The 17,249-nt window shown below is 40.8% G+C and overlaps 1 protein-coding gene across 4 annotated transcripts in view; it reads left to right on the forward strand.

Moving 5' to 3' along the window:
• TRIM4 (tripartite motif containing 4) overlaps positions 1–17,249 on the forward strand; it is a 50,636-nt gene that overhangs the window by 6,976 nt on the left and 26,411 nt on the right. For 2 of the 4 annotated variants that reach the window (XM_059896940.1, XM_059896938.1), the window contains exons 2-5: positions 118–213; positions 910–1,140; positions 2,168–2,190; positions 2,456–2,553. In XM_059896940.1, coding sequence (XP_059752923.1) covers positions 118–213; positions 910–1,140; positions 2,168–2,190; positions 2,456–2,553 — 448 coding nt within the window. Of the gene's footprint in view, positions 1–117; positions 214–909; positions 1,141–2,167; positions 2,191–2,455; positions 2,554–5,570; positions 7,924–8,955; positions 12,991–17,249 lie in introns of those variants that run through there. The other 2 variants (XM_059896937.1, XM_059896939.1) reach the window with 2 other exon arrangements.

Genomic DNA, 17,249 nt, shown 5'->3' on the forward strand with positions numbered 1-17,249 from the left:
GTCATCTTCAGCATTTTCTCAATCTCATCCCCTGTTTGAATTAGGTGACTTTTAGCTCTTGAACAAGGAAGATGCTGGGAGAGATGATTTGTTACTTATGCGTGTTTCTGCTGACAGGAAAAATTTCTGAAGACTCAACGTAGTCTGACAGCCAAGATGAAGAAAGCCATGCATTTACAGGACATGGAAGTGAAGAATGCTGCAGAGTGGAAGGTAAGAGCAGAAGTTGGTTGGGTATTTCTTGCCCTTGAGTCCTTTCAGTCTGAGGCCGCTCAAGGGCTTTCACTGGGAAGAGCTTGTGGATCTCATCAGTTGTTAGGCCCCTTTCAGATAAGGTGATAGAACAGGAAGAATCTATCTCTACTGACCTGTGTCTTTGGGCAACATGAGTTCCACACACTTCATCCTCATATCTCAAGGGTAGTGTCCCTTTCCTTTCTGCTTTCTCCCTAGGTTGGCTTCCTACATTGGAGTTGATTTGGGTCTGTGGCACTGTGGAAAGCAAATGGACTTTGCTTCCAGAGATGCTAGTCTAGATGGGAGGCATGATGTGGGCGCACATATGCACGTCTAAGATTTAACATAACTAAACGGTAGGTGATCTGAGGGCTAAATTAAATAATAGATGTGCAAGTGCATTTTAGTTTAAAAAGTATACAAACAAGGCATTGCTATCATAGCAGAGACTCAGATGTTACAAAGAATGAATTAATACTATATAGATTAGTACAAAGATATCAAGTAGGTGTAAAGAAAGGAGTAGGGGATATTTGTAGGCGCTGGGCAGGAACTTTTCTGGAGGAGGTGATTTGGATGGAAGGATCATGGATTGTTAGGGAGTCGTGTGCAAGGAATTTAGGAGAAAGGACCAGGCAAAACAAGGACTGAGCCAGTCTCCTGTGGCTATAGGAGAAGATGAAGAATCAGCGAACGAGAGTCAGTGCGGAGTTTGCAAAGCTGCACGTCTTCCTGGCTGAAGAAGAGCAATTGTTTCTTAAGAGACTGAGCCAAGAAGAAGAAGAGACAAAGAAGAAACAGAATGAGAACACATTAAGGCTCAATCAAATGATCACTTCCATGAAGAAGCTCATCTTCGAGGTGGGGGAGAAGAGCCAGAGCTCCACCCTGGAGCTGCTCCAGGTGAGACCGGCAGGGAAGGGCATAGTCTCTGTCTTTACAGAGTTGTTAGTTAACATCCCTAACTGAACGCCCTCTTGCCTTTAGAACTGAATGTCCTTCCTGGTGAGTGGGTTTAGTAGAAGACATGTTTTCTCTGTGTTGCTATTGTGTTGTTATTTTTATTATACAATTAAAGAGTCAAAGATTCACCTTTCAAAGGAAATTAATGTGAAATTTAGGTCTGATGAGCTCAGGTAATATGAGATACTTAGATTCCAAGAACTGTCTAGAACTTTTACAACTTGCCTGAGCAGTGAAGTTCCAGTTACATATCCAAACATATACTATAGCAGAATCTTTGAAATAACACATTTCTTTTGTATATGGATTCTTTCATTTAGTGTAATGTTTTTGAGGTTCATTCATGTTGTAGCATATATTAGTATTGTATTTGCATCCCTTTTTTTAATTCCAGAATAGTATTCCATTGTAGAATATACCACATTTTGTGTATCTGTTCACCAGTTGATGGACATTTGGGTTGTTTCCACCTTTTGGTTATTAGGAAGGATGCTGCTTTGACATTTGTCTGTCACTCTTTGTGTGGACATATGTTTTCATTTCTCTTGGGTAAGTAGTAGGCACAGAATTGCTAGGCTGTATTCTGTATTTATATTTAACTTTTAAAGAAACTGCCTTTTTCCAAACTACCTTTTTCCATTTTATATTGCCACCACATCCTCACTAACATTTGTCTGTGATTGAAAGAGTGTAGACGGAGAAGTAGGCAAAAAGCCAGGAGAGAGCTAATGTCATAGTGCCAAAGGAGAAAGAGGAGGGCTTCAAGGAAAGGATTGGTCAACATTGTTAAATAGTTCAGAGGGGTCACATGAAACAAAGACTACGTTGTGTTAATGCATTGGGTTTGGCAGCATGAGAGCATATGTGACGTTAATAAAAGCACCTGACAGAAAAATACCTGCTCACAAAGTTGAGTAACAGATCTCTAGGGGAAGGTACATAACTTGTTTCTTTCTTCTCTTCACAGAATCCAAAAGATGTGTTGACCAGGTACAAACTCTTGCTTTCCTATGGGGACTTGAGTAGAATGGTAAAGATACAGGCCAAGCAGAGGGGAAACGAGGCCTGGGCACCATAGGTCAGTGTGGACATTGACGTGAGGGGCTGTCGGGGAGGAGTCCCACTGTTCACTTTTGCCAGGAGGAATGGGAGAGAAGTAGTCTGAGCTCTGGGATTTGAACCTTCAGTTGGGAGTTGGGGGTCTTGGGTGTCCTAGTTGTCTCCTAAGCAGAGCAGCCCTCTGCACTTCTCGTAGGTGTGAGAACCAGGATGTGAACTACTCCTTTGAAGTTCTAAAGGTGAAGACTGTGTGCCGGCTCCCAATGATGAAGGAAATGCTGAAGCGATTCCAAGGTGAGCAGAATTTCTGGGAGTTGGAGCTCAGAGAATGAACGAGAGAAGTCTGGAAAGGAAAGAGAAAACAGAGCATGCAGCTGACAGGAGGGTCAGGAAAATGGTAATAACTACTTAGGAATAAATGGATATATGCTTCATTCAAGAAACATCCATTTAACACATACTGTGTGTTATAAGGTACTAGTGATACAAAAAGAAAAATACCTATTTGCTTACAAATTGGAGAGACAGACACATATCACTTTACTGTAATACAGTGGGATCCAGTGTTGATCAGTGGTATGAATAAAATACTGCAAAACTACAGAGGAAGACCTCTGTTGGGGGTGAAGTGGGAAAGTTTTCACAGCAGAGGTATGACAGTTGTTTGGGAATTTGAAGGATGAGTAGCAGTTTGCCAGGTGGAAAATGAGGGAATCCTCTTCCAGGCAGAGGCGGCAGCATGAGCTAAGGTGCGGAGAAAATGGAGGAGAGGGTATCTGATGTGACTCAACCATAAGGTGCATATGGGGAAAGGCAGGAACTGAGTTTGAGAAGATGAGTGTAGGGAAGACTGAAGATAAACTTATTAGATCTCCAGGGAAGTACCAAGGCATGTACGTGATGTAAAGCTATGCACTCAATTCTCATGTGCATGTACCTGATTAAGAATCATGTTGTGGATGTCTACTTCCAGCTAAAATGCAGTAACAGGGACTGGATTTACTCCTGAAACTTACTTAGTTGACCAAAAAAAAAAACCCAAAACAGACAATACATAAAACAACAGTTTTTAAAACACTGGACCTCAGGCAGTGAAGGACAGCGATCCATGGGAAATGTGAAGCCAATGAGGTGCGTCTATGATGGCGCCAGCCTACAGCCTTGAGAGAGTTTCCAGGCCACCTCAGGGAGGGTAACAGAGGTGGAGCCAGGTGGACTCCCTGAGTTGAGGAGTGGAGCTGAGAGTCCAGGGAGAACAAAGCTGTGAGAGTTTACAGAGCACTGGACAGAGTACTGGAGAGGAGAGAGCTGGTCAGAGAGAGAACCCACGTGATCTACAGAGACACGCTGTGAACATTCAGCAGAATGCTGATCAGTACCTGCTCGTGAAGAACTAACCGAGTTTGAGGAAGGAAATTTCCAAAATGAGTAGAAGGAATAGTTCCTGGTTCTCACACAGGGCCAGGAACAATGCCTGTTCCTACCAGCCTCTGGAAAACTCTTAATTCGTGGGGCACTGGGTAGAGTACTCAGGAAAATCTTGCCTCATTAGTGGGGAATAATTAACCCTACACTGAGCGCTGCTTTGGACCCACTTTACAAATCATGAAATAAGACCCAAAAGGATGAAATTATTTCCAAGTAACTGCATCCCAGGACAAAGCTCAACAAGATGGATAGGAATTTAAAAAAATGAGTACCCAACAATGTAAAACCACAATGCCTGGCACCCAATCAAAGATTACTAGGCAGGCAAAAAGATAGGAAAACATGACCCATGATGAAGAGAATAATCAATTGAAACTGATCCAGGATTTACCTGGATGCTAGAATAAGCATAGAAGAACATTAATACAATTACTGTAACTATTTTGTAAAGAGGCATATGGGGACATGGAAGATATAAAAAAATCCCAGGCAGACTTCTCGAGATGAAAACTGCAATAACTGAGATGAAGAACAAGCTGGTTGTGGTTAATGGGTCATTGCAGAAGAAAACCTTAGTGAGCTTGAAAAGATAGAGCAGTGGAAACTATGCAAACGGAAACACACAGAGAAAAAAACTTAAAAAATGAAAATAGCATCAGTGAGCTGTGGGTCATTTTCATGCAGCCTTATGTCTGGTCATTGGTACCCCTCAGGGAGAGGAGTGGGATGGGGATGAGACAGAAAAAACATTTGAAGAAATAATGACCGACAACTTTCCAAAGTTGATGAAAACTGTAAGTACACAGATCCAAGAAACTCAGCAAATCCTAAGCATGATGAAAAGTACACCAAAACCAGTGATAAAGAAAAAATTTTAAATGCAACAAGTTAAAAAGGACATGTTACAGTGGAACAAAGATAAAGATGACATCACATTATTCATTGAAAACAATGCAAGTGAACAAAATCTTTAAAGGACTGAAAGAAAATAACTGTTAACCCAGACTTTCATTCCTGGCAAAAATACCCTTCAAAAACAAGGTGAAACAAAGATGTTTGCTGATATCCAAAAACAGAAAGAGTTTATCAGACCAACACTGCAAGAAATGTTAGAGGAAGTCCTTCAAGCAGAAGGAAAATGATACCAGATGGAATTCAGATCTACACAAAGGAGTAAAACATCTTCTGAAATGGTAATGACATAAAGAAATATATACTTCTGTCATTACTTAAATCTCATTAAAAGGTAATAGGGATGGTTAATTTATGTGTTAATTTGACTGGGGCACAAGGTGCCCAGATACTTGGTCAAACATTATTTCGGGTGTTGCTGTGACAGAGTGTTTTGGGATGAGATTAATATTTAAATCCGGAAACTTGAGTAAAGCGGATTGCTCTCCATAATGTTGGTGGGCCTAATCTAATCAGTTGCAGGCCTGAATAGAACAAAAGGCTGACTTTTCACCCTGAACAAGAGGGAATTCTACAGCAGACTGCCTTAGGACTCCATCTGCGGCTTTGGTTCTTCCTGCCTTGTGGCCTTTGAACTGGAACATCAGTTTTCCCTGGGTCGTAAGCCTTCTGTCACACACAGTGGATTTGGACTTGCCAGTTACCATAATCACATGAAACAATTCCTTATAATCTCTTTCTCTATACACGTACATCTTATTGGTTCTATTTCTCTGGAGAACCCTGACAAATACAGTAATTGACTGTGTAAACAGACAGAAAATAACATATTGTGGAGTTTATAACATATTTACAAGTAAAATGCACAACAACAATAGCATGAATGTTAGGAGGGGGGAAATAGAAGTATACCATTATACAGTTCTTTTTTTTTTTTAAGTATTTATTTATTTGGCTGTGTCGGGTCTTAGTTGCAGCACACGGGATCTTCATTGCGGCATGCAGGATCTTTCATTGCGGCGTGCAGGCTCTTCATTGAGGCAAGTGGGCTTCTCTCTAGAGCGTGGGCTCTAGAGCATGTGGGCTCAGTAGTTGCGGCGTGCAGGCTTAGTTGCCCTGCGGCATGTGGGATCTTAGTTCCCCGACCAGGGATCAAACCTACGTTCCCTGCATTGGAAGGTGGATTCTTAACCACTGAACCACCAGGGAAGTCCCTATTATACAATTCTTATATGTGAAGTGGTATAATATCTCTTGAAGGTAGGCTGTTAAGTTAAAGGTGTATATTATAAACCTTACGGCAATCACTAAAATAAAAGAGTTGTAACTAATAAGTCAACAAAGGAGATGAAGTGGAATCATAAGAATACTTGGTTAATCAGAAAGAAGGCAAAAAAGAGGAAAAAAGAATAGGACAAATAGAAACATAACGTAATAGACACAAACCTAATCATATTAATAATCATATTAAGTATAAATGGTCCTAATCAAAAGGGAGAGACTGGTTGGATTGGCTAAAAAAAGCAAGACCCAACTATATGCTGCAAGAAACGCACATTAAATATAAAGACCCATATATGTTAAAAGTAAAACAATTGGAAAAGCTATACCATGCTAACATCAGCCAAAAGAAATCTGGAATGGTTATATTAATATCAAGAAGATTTCAGAGCAAGGAGTATTACCAGAGATAAAGTCAAGTCCTAATGATTAAGGAGTCAGTTTATCAGGAGGACATAACAGTTCTAAACATTTATACACCTAATAACAGAGCTTCAAAATATATTAAGTAAGAATTAATAGAGCTGCAAGGAGAAACAGACAAATCCACAATTATAGCTGGAATTTTCAGTACCTTTTAAAAATAATTTTTAGAACAAGTAGGCAGAAAATCAGTAAGGATATAGTAGACTGAATAACACTATCAATTTGAATAGCAGTGTCAACCAACTTGACCACCCTGTTATTTATAGAATACTGCCCCAAACAAAAACAGAATACATACTCTTTTTGAATGTACATACATGGAACATTTTCTAAGGTAGAACAAGTTGGGCCGTAAGACATATCTCAGTATTCAAAAGGATTCAAGCCATACAAAGTGTGTTCTCTGACCCCAATGCATTTGAGTTAGCAATCAGTTTAAAAAAAATCCTTGGAAGTTCCCCAAATGTTAGGAAACTAAATGACACACTTCTCAATAACCCATGAATTAAAGGTGAAATCAAAAGGGAAGTAGAAAGTGTTGATACTTTGAACTGAATGAAAAGGAAAACACAACATTTCAGAATTTGTGGGATACAGCTAAAGCGACACAGGGAAATGTATAGCACTAATCACCTATATTATAAAAGAAGAAAGTTCTTAAATCAGTGACATCAGTATCTACCTTAAGACACTACAAAAAGAAGAGCAAATAAAGCCCCCCAAAACAGAAGAATGGAAATAATAAAAATCAGAGCATAAATCATTGCAATAGAATACAGAAAACAAAAGAAATATTAGTGGAACCAAAAGCTCTTTCTTTGAGAATATCAATTTTATTGATATACTCTTAGCAGAATGACCAGATACATCACTAGTATTAAGAATGAGAGAGAGGCATCATCACTACAAATCTATAGATATTAAAAGGATAATAAGGGAATATTACAAACAACTTTATGCTGATATATCAGACAACATAGGTGAAATGGACAAAGTCCTTAAAAGACTCAAATGACCAAAGCTGACTCAAGAGAAAATAGATAACTGGAATAACCTTATTTCTATTAAAGAAATTTGTGTTAGAAACCTTTCCAAATGGCTTCACCGGTGATTTCACCAAACATTTAAAATATATTTATTCTACATAAACTCTTAACAAAAAGTTGAAGAGACTATTCCCAATTTGTTCTATGAGGCCTGCATTACCATGATACTAAAATCAGACAAAGACATTACAAGAGAAGAGAACTATAGATCAGTGTCCCTCATGAACATAGAAAAATTCTAAAGAAAATTTTAGCAAATTGAATTCAACAATGTATAATACATCACAACCAAATGGGGTTTATTGTAGAAAAGCAGGTTTGGTTTAACATTTGAAAGTCAATATAATTCACGACGTTAGCAAATTAAAAAAAGGAAAACTATTTGATCACCTAGTAGATGCAGAAAAAGCCCTTGTCAAAATCTAACATTCAGGACTTGAGGACACAGGGAGGGGGAAGGGTAAGCTGGGACAAAGTGAGGGAGTGGCATTGACACATATACTCTACCAAACGTAAAATATATAGCTAGTGGGAAGCAGCTGCATAGCACAGGGAGATCAGCTCAGTGATTTGTGACCACCTAGAGGGGTGGGAGGGAGACGCAAGAGGGAGGGGATATGGGGATATATGTATACGTATAGCTGATTCACTTTGTTATACAGCAGCAACTAACACAACATTGTAAAGCAATTATACTCCAATGATGATGCTAAATAAAAAAAATCTTAACATTCATTTCTGATTAAAAAAACAAAACAAAACAAAACAAAACTTTTCAGCAAACTAAAGAGACATGGAGAGTCTGGGAGGGAAGAGAAGTTGGAGGCAGGCCAGGGAGGAAGTTATAGACACAGTTACAGTGAAAGATGCTGAAGGTCCGAGTGAAGACAATGGCGATGGGAAAGGAGAGGAAGAAAAGAACCTGAGTGATATTTCAGAGGTAGAATTGATAGGACTTGGTGATTAATTAGCCACCGAGGGTCAGAGGGAAAGAAGAATCAAATAACCTTAAGATTTCCAAGTGTGAGTGTTTGGGTGGAGCTAATATTCTTAGACCTTAGAGAGCATAGAAAACAAGAAGTCTGCATGTGAGGGAGGATTAGTCTCGAGAGTGGAAGGGGACTTGGGATGCTCTGAATTCGGTTTTGACTTACCTGCTGGGGGCTTGCGGAGATGCCCAGTGAACAGCTGGAATCAGTAAAGAGATACCTTGTTAATGATGACATCTGTGTGTTCCTGTACAAAGAACCAGCCAGTCGACAGCTTTGGTTCTGGTCCTGATTCAACAAGTCAGTATTTGTTACTGTTTCTCCAAATTCTATGCTGATGGTGAAGACTTGGGGCCATGAAATAATGGGCTCCCCATTTTCTAGATCATAGTCTTTTAAAGCAGAAGGGGAATGAAGATTTCAGGTTACTAGCACATACTATGGCCTGTTAGGCCCAGCTGAGGATCTGTTGAAGGACGGTGAGGAGTCTTATCCCTAACAGTAAGTGATGGGAGAAGAAGGACGGCACTGAAGCTGGAACAGACGGGCATTTCTGGAGGAGGGTTGGTGGTAAGCTCTTGCATTATTGATCTCAGCTCTCATTTTCTCTGCAGTGGCTGTAAATCTAGCTGAGGACACTGCTTATCCCAAACTTGTCTTCTCCCAGGAAGGGAGATACGTGAAAAATGGAGCATCAGCCAGTTCTTGGCCACTATTTTCTACAGCGTGGAGCTACTTTACTGGATGGAGGAATCCTCAGAGGACCACAGACTTTGTGGAGAGATTTCAGCACTTACCCTGCGTTTTGGGAAAAAATGTTTTCACTTCAGGGAAGCATTACTGGGAAGTTGAGCACCAAGGTAGCCTGGAGGTTGCTGTGGGGTTGTGTCGGGAGGACATCATGGGGATTACTGGTGGTTCAACAATGTCCCCCCGCATGGGAATCTGGGCTCTTTGTTGGAGTTCTGCTGGCTATTGGCCCCTGACAGGCATCTCTGTGAGGCCTACCAAGCTAGAGCCAGCTCTTCACCGGGTGGGAGTTTTCCTAGATCACAGGGCTGGGGAAATCTCATTCTACAGTGCTGTGGATGGAGAGCACCTCTACACTTTTTCCTGTCCTTCCATCTCACGTCTCCGGCCATTTTTTTGGTTGAGTCCATTAGCATCTTTAGTCATCCCACCAGCGACTGGTGGGAAATGAGCCTGTTCTTCTCCTGCCCAAGAATCTTTGCCTTGTACCCCAGCCCAGGGACATACATCCCTTGGCCCTCATCTTTGACTTCATATATAAATCCATCCTGGGTGGTCCCTCAATTCTGTCCATTCAGATTCCAACTTCACATTTTGTTCAGCCCCCCTGGACATCATGTGCGTAGACAGATGTGGAAGACCCTGCTGGGTATCTTTCCAGTAGCCACTTGGCCCACTTTTTCTCCTTCTCTTCTGGTTCTTCCTAATTGAACTGTTCAGGATGTGCCCTCCACATGCTTCAGGGAGAGACAGGCCCATAGGAGGGAATTCTGGCCAGTGAGGTGGGGTGAGAAATTCTCCAAGGTGCCTCCGAGGAAGGTTTTTTAGCTTTTAGAAAGAGATGTCTGGGAAGACACAGCCCCTCTTCTGATGTTAGTAGGTATACCGGAACTGAGAGGAGCGCAGTAACCGTGGAAAAAGGAGGAGAAATGTGGTCTTTGTTGGCATCATGAAATGGTTGGAATTTCCCTAATCCCGAATTTCTTGTTATATGAGATTATTGCTTCTTTATTGTATAAGGCAGTTCTAGTTGCCTTCTGGTCACTTGCAGGCTGAAGCATCCTGACCGGTGCTATAGGCACGTAGCTTGGACATCTCACGGTATAGACCTATCTCACTTTTTTCCTGAAATTTGACAGCTTTATAGAATCCCTTTCTGTTTAGTCATGTAATTCCTCTTCTTTCCAGTAAGTACTGATATTCCTCACTTTCTTGGATTGGAAGATTGAGGCAGTCTTCCCCTACTCTGTCCGTGTTGTTACTCTTCACCTGACCGTGTCTCTGCCCTCAAGGGTTCATTATGCTCTCCACTCGTCAGATTTGTATACTGTGCGCACAAGGTTGTTAACGTCATCCTGAAGATGTTGGGAAACCCTTGTTAAGTATTTACACTGTGCTAGCCTCTTCACATAATGCTCCCACGTGACTCTTGCAACAGAGATGGAAATGAGATGGAAATTAAAATCCTGTCTTTACAAAAGAAAAAACAAACCTTGAGATTAACTCGTTCAGTCCTGCCCAGCTGTCAAATGGGCATGTTGGGATTGAATCTAGATCTGAGAGGAAGGTCCTGATCTTTTCTAGTCTACGGTCACCTGTGAGCACATATTGAATGCTGATTGTGATCTCCAACACCTTTGTTTCAGGTTTTTATTTTGTTACATGTTTTTACCCTGTATGAGTGTTCTCCTCTCTTTACCTTCCTGCTCTAGACTGTATGTACTCAGAGGATTGTGACTATTACTGGATAGTTATTTGAAAAATAATGAATGTTTCTCTCTGGTTATAAAATCATGTACTTATTATAGAAACTTTGGAACATATAGAAAGTGTGAAGAAAATTAAAGTTATTGATAATTCCACCACTACCAACATTTTAATGTGTCTCCTCCCAGACGTTCAGTAGGCTTTCTGGCAGCTTCTTAGAAAATTTCCAGCACCCTCCCTAATCCCTCCTCCCCTTCCTGTGCCCCAGCCCATCCTGGCTTGTCTTCCTTTGCAGCTGGAGCAATCCCCCTCATTCAGTGATTTCTGCTGAGTTCTCCTTAACTCTCCAAGATACTTGCCGTTATGAGTTGAATTCTGTCCTCTAGAGAAAAAGATATGTTGAAGTCCTAGCTGTGAATGTGACCTTATCTGGAAATTAAGATGAGGCCATTAGGGTGGGCCCTAATCCAATATCACTAGTATCCTTAGAGGAAATTTTGTACACACACACATACACTTGCGCACGGAAATGCCATGTGAGGACACAGAGGGAAGATGGCTATGGGAGAGGCTGGAGTTATGCTGTCACAAACCAATGAATGCCTGGGGCTGCTAGATGCTGGAAAAGGCAAAGAAGAATCCTCCCCTAGAAGCTTCTGAGGGAGCATGGCCCTGCAAACACCCTGATTTCAGACTTCTAGCCTCCAGAACTGTGAGACAGTAAATTTCTGTTGTTTTAAGCCAGCCAGTTTGTGGAACTTAGGAATTTAACACTTGCCCATCAGGACTTCCTTCAGTACTGTGAAATAATATTCATATTTTATGGCATGACAAGAAAAATTTAAACATAAAAAATTTTCTCTGCCCATTGGTCTCTGTGCCTGCACTGTGCATTGTGTGTCTGCATTATGCCTCGACCACACCTCCCCCATCAGCAGAAATACCTGCTCAGCCATAACGAGCAACATTCTCCCAGCATCAACAAGACGACTCCTTAAAAGCTAACATTCCTTCTTGATAAGGGGTCACATGGTGCTTAGATCCGATGTAAACTGTCATCAATATGCCATTTAATGTACAGCTCCCGTCTCAAAAAACTGGTATAACTGTGCCTTGACTTCTAACGGATGGAACGGTTCTCAGAGCTTTCTCAGATGCTCTTCCTGGGTTATAATCCTCAAATTTGGCTCGAATAAAATTTCCAGTTTCTTTCTTAGATCGACTAGTTAGTTTTTTGTCGACAATACCTACATTGTTAATTTCCAGTCCTTGGGAAACTCATTAGTACCTTTCCTCCACTCTTCTATCTGGGCTGTTGAACCAGGTTGGTTGGTTCTGCCACAAAGACTTGTTCTCTGACTTCAAGTAGGCTCTTTGGGCTGCTTGGTAGACAAGCTTGATCTTAAATTCCTTTTTACATCTTCTGACGGCAGTGATTCCAAACCTTTTCCTCTTTTCTCAAAGAAAAGGCCTTTATAAGCCTCCCTTTCTACTACTATAACGGAGGTAAAACTTTACCTCTACTTATCTGAGGTTTTCAGCTGGGACTCTTAACGAAAAGAAAGATTAACAAGAAAAAGTTTAACACATGCAACACATCATGCAGGAGAAACATAAAATGAATACTAACTCAAAGCCGTGGCTTAGAATTCTGGCTTTCATAGTATCTTCGACAAAGAACAGTAAAATTGTGGAGAGATGATAGGACAAAGGAAAGCAGTTTTAGTCTTCCAAGGGTGGCAGACTGTGTGAAGGCAAATATATGTGTGGAAACAAATGGGTCAATGTGTGTTTGCAGACTCTTCTGGCACTGCCTCTGGGCTGAGTCTGTCTCCGGTAAAAGAAGAATTTATATCCTGCCTTTAGGGTTTCTGGGTTTGCTGCCTCTTAATTGCCTTCAGCTCAAAATAATTTTTATGTCAAAGAGGCATATTTTGGGGTGACACGTTCTGGTTTCCATCACTACTTATTATTGCAAAGAACTTGCATCTTTTACTGAGAAAAAAATTCTTCTACCCATCTGATTAACAATTTTTTGCCTCTTTTTTGGGTCTTGATATTGGACCATCTCTCATCTCTTCAGATATGGAATGGGACCCAGTTGTTGTATTGGTTGAAAATAAACTCTTCTGATGCTTCTGATGTACAAACAGGATTGAGAATAAATGTGTCCCAGTCAGTTTCCTATTTTACTTAGTTTCTCTGAGTCTTTATTAGTGTGTTATATGACTCTTTAGGAGGGGTATTTATTCACCATTTCTTAAGTTTATTTCACCACAGAAACTTTATTTTTGATTGAAGTATAGTTGATTTACAATGTGTTAATTACTGCTGTATAGCAAGGTGATTCATGTATATATGTATACATATATACACATATGTGTGTGTGTGTATATATATATGTATATATATATACATTCTCTCTTTTTTTAAAATATTCTTTTCCATTATGGTTTATCATAGGCTACTGAACACAGTTCTCTACCACAGAAACTTTAGCTCTGGGAGCAGCATTGAAGACTCCCCAGAAGATAGTTTGGCAACCACTGTTTAGCCTGCACTTTCTTGAGGTGATCTTGGCCATCTCAGATTTCAGTCTAGCTTGTCCCTTCTAGCCCCCAGAGTTGGTGGGTACATGCATTGGTGCTATAAGCCACCCACACTCTGTGGCCCTGGATAAGGTTCTGCTAAAGTCTTTTCCCCTGGATAGGGACTTCCCTGGTGGTCCAGTGACTAAGACTCTGTGCTCCCAATGCAGGGGGCCTGGGTTTGATCCCTGGTCAAGGAACTAGATCCCACATGCTGCAACTGAAACAGGAGGGAAGGGGGCAGGGCATAACCTTTAAAAGAATGACATAGCCTGATGACATGACATAAACTGATTAAACCAAATAGGTCCAAGATGGCAGATGAGTCAACTTCCACTAGACTTTGAGCCTCATGGTAGCACATCAGCATGCTAAATGACATGCCCACAGGTGCCATGACAGTTCCAAGGCCGACCATAAGGAATTGGGTGCTGGCCCAATTTCTGGAAATCCCCACCCCTTCCCCAAAATAGCTGGAATGCTCCTCCCACTCATTAGCCTATGAAATTACCCACCCCTATAAAAACTGACAACCCCATACCCTGGTGCTGCTCTTGACTTCTGAGTGGCCCACACTCTGTCTGTGGAGTGTGTTTCTCTCTAAATAAATCCACTTCTTACCCATCACTTTGTCTCTCACTGAATTCTTTCTGCGATGAGACATCAAGAAACTGAGCTTCATTAAGTCCTGAGACCAGGTGTGTGATCTCAGTTAAAAGACTGTGGGTTCAATTCCCAATCTGGGTTTTGGCTGGGTTCGAGTCCTGGCCTGTGGGTTCAAGTCCCAGTCTGACTTACACAGTTCACAACTAAAAGATCCTGCATGCCACAACTAAAGATCCTGCATACTGCAATGAAGATCCCACATGCGGCAATGAAGGCGCCACGTGCTGCAACTAAGACCCGGGGCAGGCAAGTAAATAAATAAATAAATGTTTTTTACAAAAGAAGTCTTTTCCCCTGGAGACCAGGCTTTTGCTATGGAAAACACTGGCCACATTTTTCCAATGATTTCTAGTCCTCCTCCCCCTGCCAGAGCCATGAGGCGATCTTTCTCAACTTTTCACTCAGCTCATACGCAGCTCACCCATACTGCAGCTCCCCAAAGCTTCTTACTTTTAAGCTAGCCCACGCTCAACCTCCAGCAATTCGTCAAAACTACCATTTAAGTATTCCTACTAGTTTATGGCTCCAGTGGATTTTGCTTCCACTGTTAAGCAGATCTCAGCTTCAACTCTGTGGATTTGTCTGTCTATCCAGATTTTGGGGTGGCAATTTGCCGTGCAACCTCAGTTCTCTGATGGGCCCAAGAAAAGCCAATAATTTTCAGTTTTCTCATCTTTTTCTTGTAAGGATGTGAGTTATGATTTCCAAATTCTTTACATGTTGGAGCTGAAACTGGAAGTATTCTTTTATAATATTAAAATAGGTTGCTCATAGAGCTCTGTAATGGTTAATTTTATGTGTCAGCTTGACTGGGTTAAGGGGTGCCCAGAGAGCTGGTAAAACATCTCTGGGGTGTCTGTGAGGGTGTTTCCAGAAGAGATTAACATTTGAATCCATAGACTGAGTGAAGAAGATTTTTCTCACCATTGTAGGTAGGCATCATCCAATCAGTTGAGAGCCTGAATAGAACAAAAAGGCAGAAGGGCAAATTTATTCTCTGAGCTGGGATATCCATCTTCTTTTCTGCCCTTGGACATCGGCGCTCCTGGTTCTTGGACCTTCAGACTTGGACTTTCAGACTTGGACTTCAGCTCCTGGTTCTTGGACCTTCAAATCGGAGGGACTTACACAATTGGCCCTCTGATCCTTGGGCCTTTGGACCTCAGTTGGAACTTACACCATCAGCTCCCCTGGTTCTCAGGCCTTTGGACTTGGACTGAACTAAACCACCAGCTTTCCTGGTTCTTCAGCTCTCAGCAGATTGTGGAACTTCTTGGCTTCCACAATCACGTGAGCCAATGGCCAGTGATCTATTTGTTCTGTTTCACTGAAGAACCATGACTAATATAACCTCATATAGTTGGTTCTTGCTGTTTTTCTAAACAGTTCTTAACAGTTATTCTTAATCCACTCACCTTTAAAGTTACTGTGTATAGTTGGATTAAAATACACCATCTTGCTAGCTGTTTTCTATTAGTTTCATTTCCTCTGTTTCTTTTTTCTGCCTTCTCTAGTTTTATTATTTAAAAAACGAAATTAATTTTATCTTATATACTTATTATTCGTACTTCTTTTAAAAACTTTTGAGTCATTGCCATAGAGTTTACAATGTACATTTTGAAAAATCTGAATCTACCTTCAAATAGTATGTTATTTCATGTGTGGTGAAAGACTTGATAACAGTGCGATCTTGATTCCCAGTCCTTGTTCCATTTTTATCATACATTTCACTTTTAGGTATGCAATAAACACCCAATACATTGTTACTATCAATGCTTTAAACACTTATTTGCTTTAAATGTCTTCTTCTGGTATGTTGAAAAGTGTTAAGGTGGTATGAAATGACCAAAAAAAAAAAAAAAAAAAAAAAAGTGGGGCTTCCCTGGTGGCACGGTAGTTAAGAATCCGCCTGCCAACGCAGGGGACATGGGTTCAAGCCCTGGTCCAGGAAGATCCCACATGCTGTGGAGCAACTAAGTCCGTGCGCCACAACTACTGAGCCTGCGCTCTAGAGCTGGCGAGCCACAGCTACCGAAGCCCGCGTGCCTAGAGCCCGTGCTCCACAACAAGCGAAGCCACTGCAATGAGAAGCCCGTGCACTGCAACGAAGAGTAGCCCTCACTCACCACAACTAGAGAAAGCCCACGTGCAGCAATGAAGACCCAACGCAGCCAAAAATAAATAAATAAAATAAATAAATTTATTTAAAAAAAAAAGTGGAAAGGAGATACGATGAAGAAATCCAGGTAACTGAAGAATCATAAGAAATTTTGGAAAGCTGTTTGTCATAGAATATCCATGCTGATGACTTAGAAGATAGACTACATTCAGGCAGCCAACAGAGACTCTCAGGAAAGAGAGAAAATCAGAGCTGCTCTGGAGTCTGGATGCTGAGAGTCCAGCCTTTAATTCTTGGTAACCTGGGCTCATTTCAAGTCTAAGAGAAAGAATGCAGGAGACAGGTGATTCTGAAGTGGGAAAGATTTCCAGAGTCGAAGGGATCATGGTCCTCTGAATAAACTTGAAAGTATATCTTATCTGTTCTTCCTCACAGTTTTGCCATTATTGGTGTCATGGTGTAGACCTACAGAATGCTTGCTGACAGATGATCTCATTTTTGGTTTCTCATTTAGCATGATGCACACCCTTTCAGGTCTTGCTTCTTTATCCACTGTAAAAATCTCTGGCTTTTGATCTGAATCTACCTTCAAACAATATGTCACTTCATGTGTAGTGAAAGACTTTAGTCCATTTATACTTAATGAAAATTGATATCTTTGAGTTTAAATCTATCAACTTGCTTTTAAAAAATTTGCCCTTTCTGTTTTTTCTCTATTACTCTTTTCTTGCCCTCTTTTGGTTTAATAGAATATATTAAAAGTTTATTTTATTTCAGCTATTGGATCTTTAAAGAGCTACACCTCCTTTAAAAATAATTTTAAATTTGACATTTTGGTTAACTATTCTTCAACACAATGGGGAAATTAAAAGGCTTTTCAATAAGTGGTTTTTGGAAAACTGGATATCCACATACAAAAGAATGAAGTCGAATCCTTATCACACACCATACACAAAAATCAACTCAAAATGGTTTAAGTATTTAAATGTAAGACCCAAAAGTATAAAACCCCTAAGAAGAAAACACAGAGAAAAAACTTGAAATTGGCCTTGGCAATGATTTCTTGAATATGACACCA

The sequence above is a fragment of the Balaenoptera ricei genome, chromosome 15 (assembly GCF_028023285.1).
Source record: "Balaenoptera ricei isolate mBalRic1 chromosome 15, mBalRic1.hap2, whole genome shotgun sequence".
Lineage (NCBI taxonomy): Eukaryota > Metazoa > Chordata > Mammalia > Artiodactyla > Balaenopteridae > Balaenoptera > Balaenoptera ricei.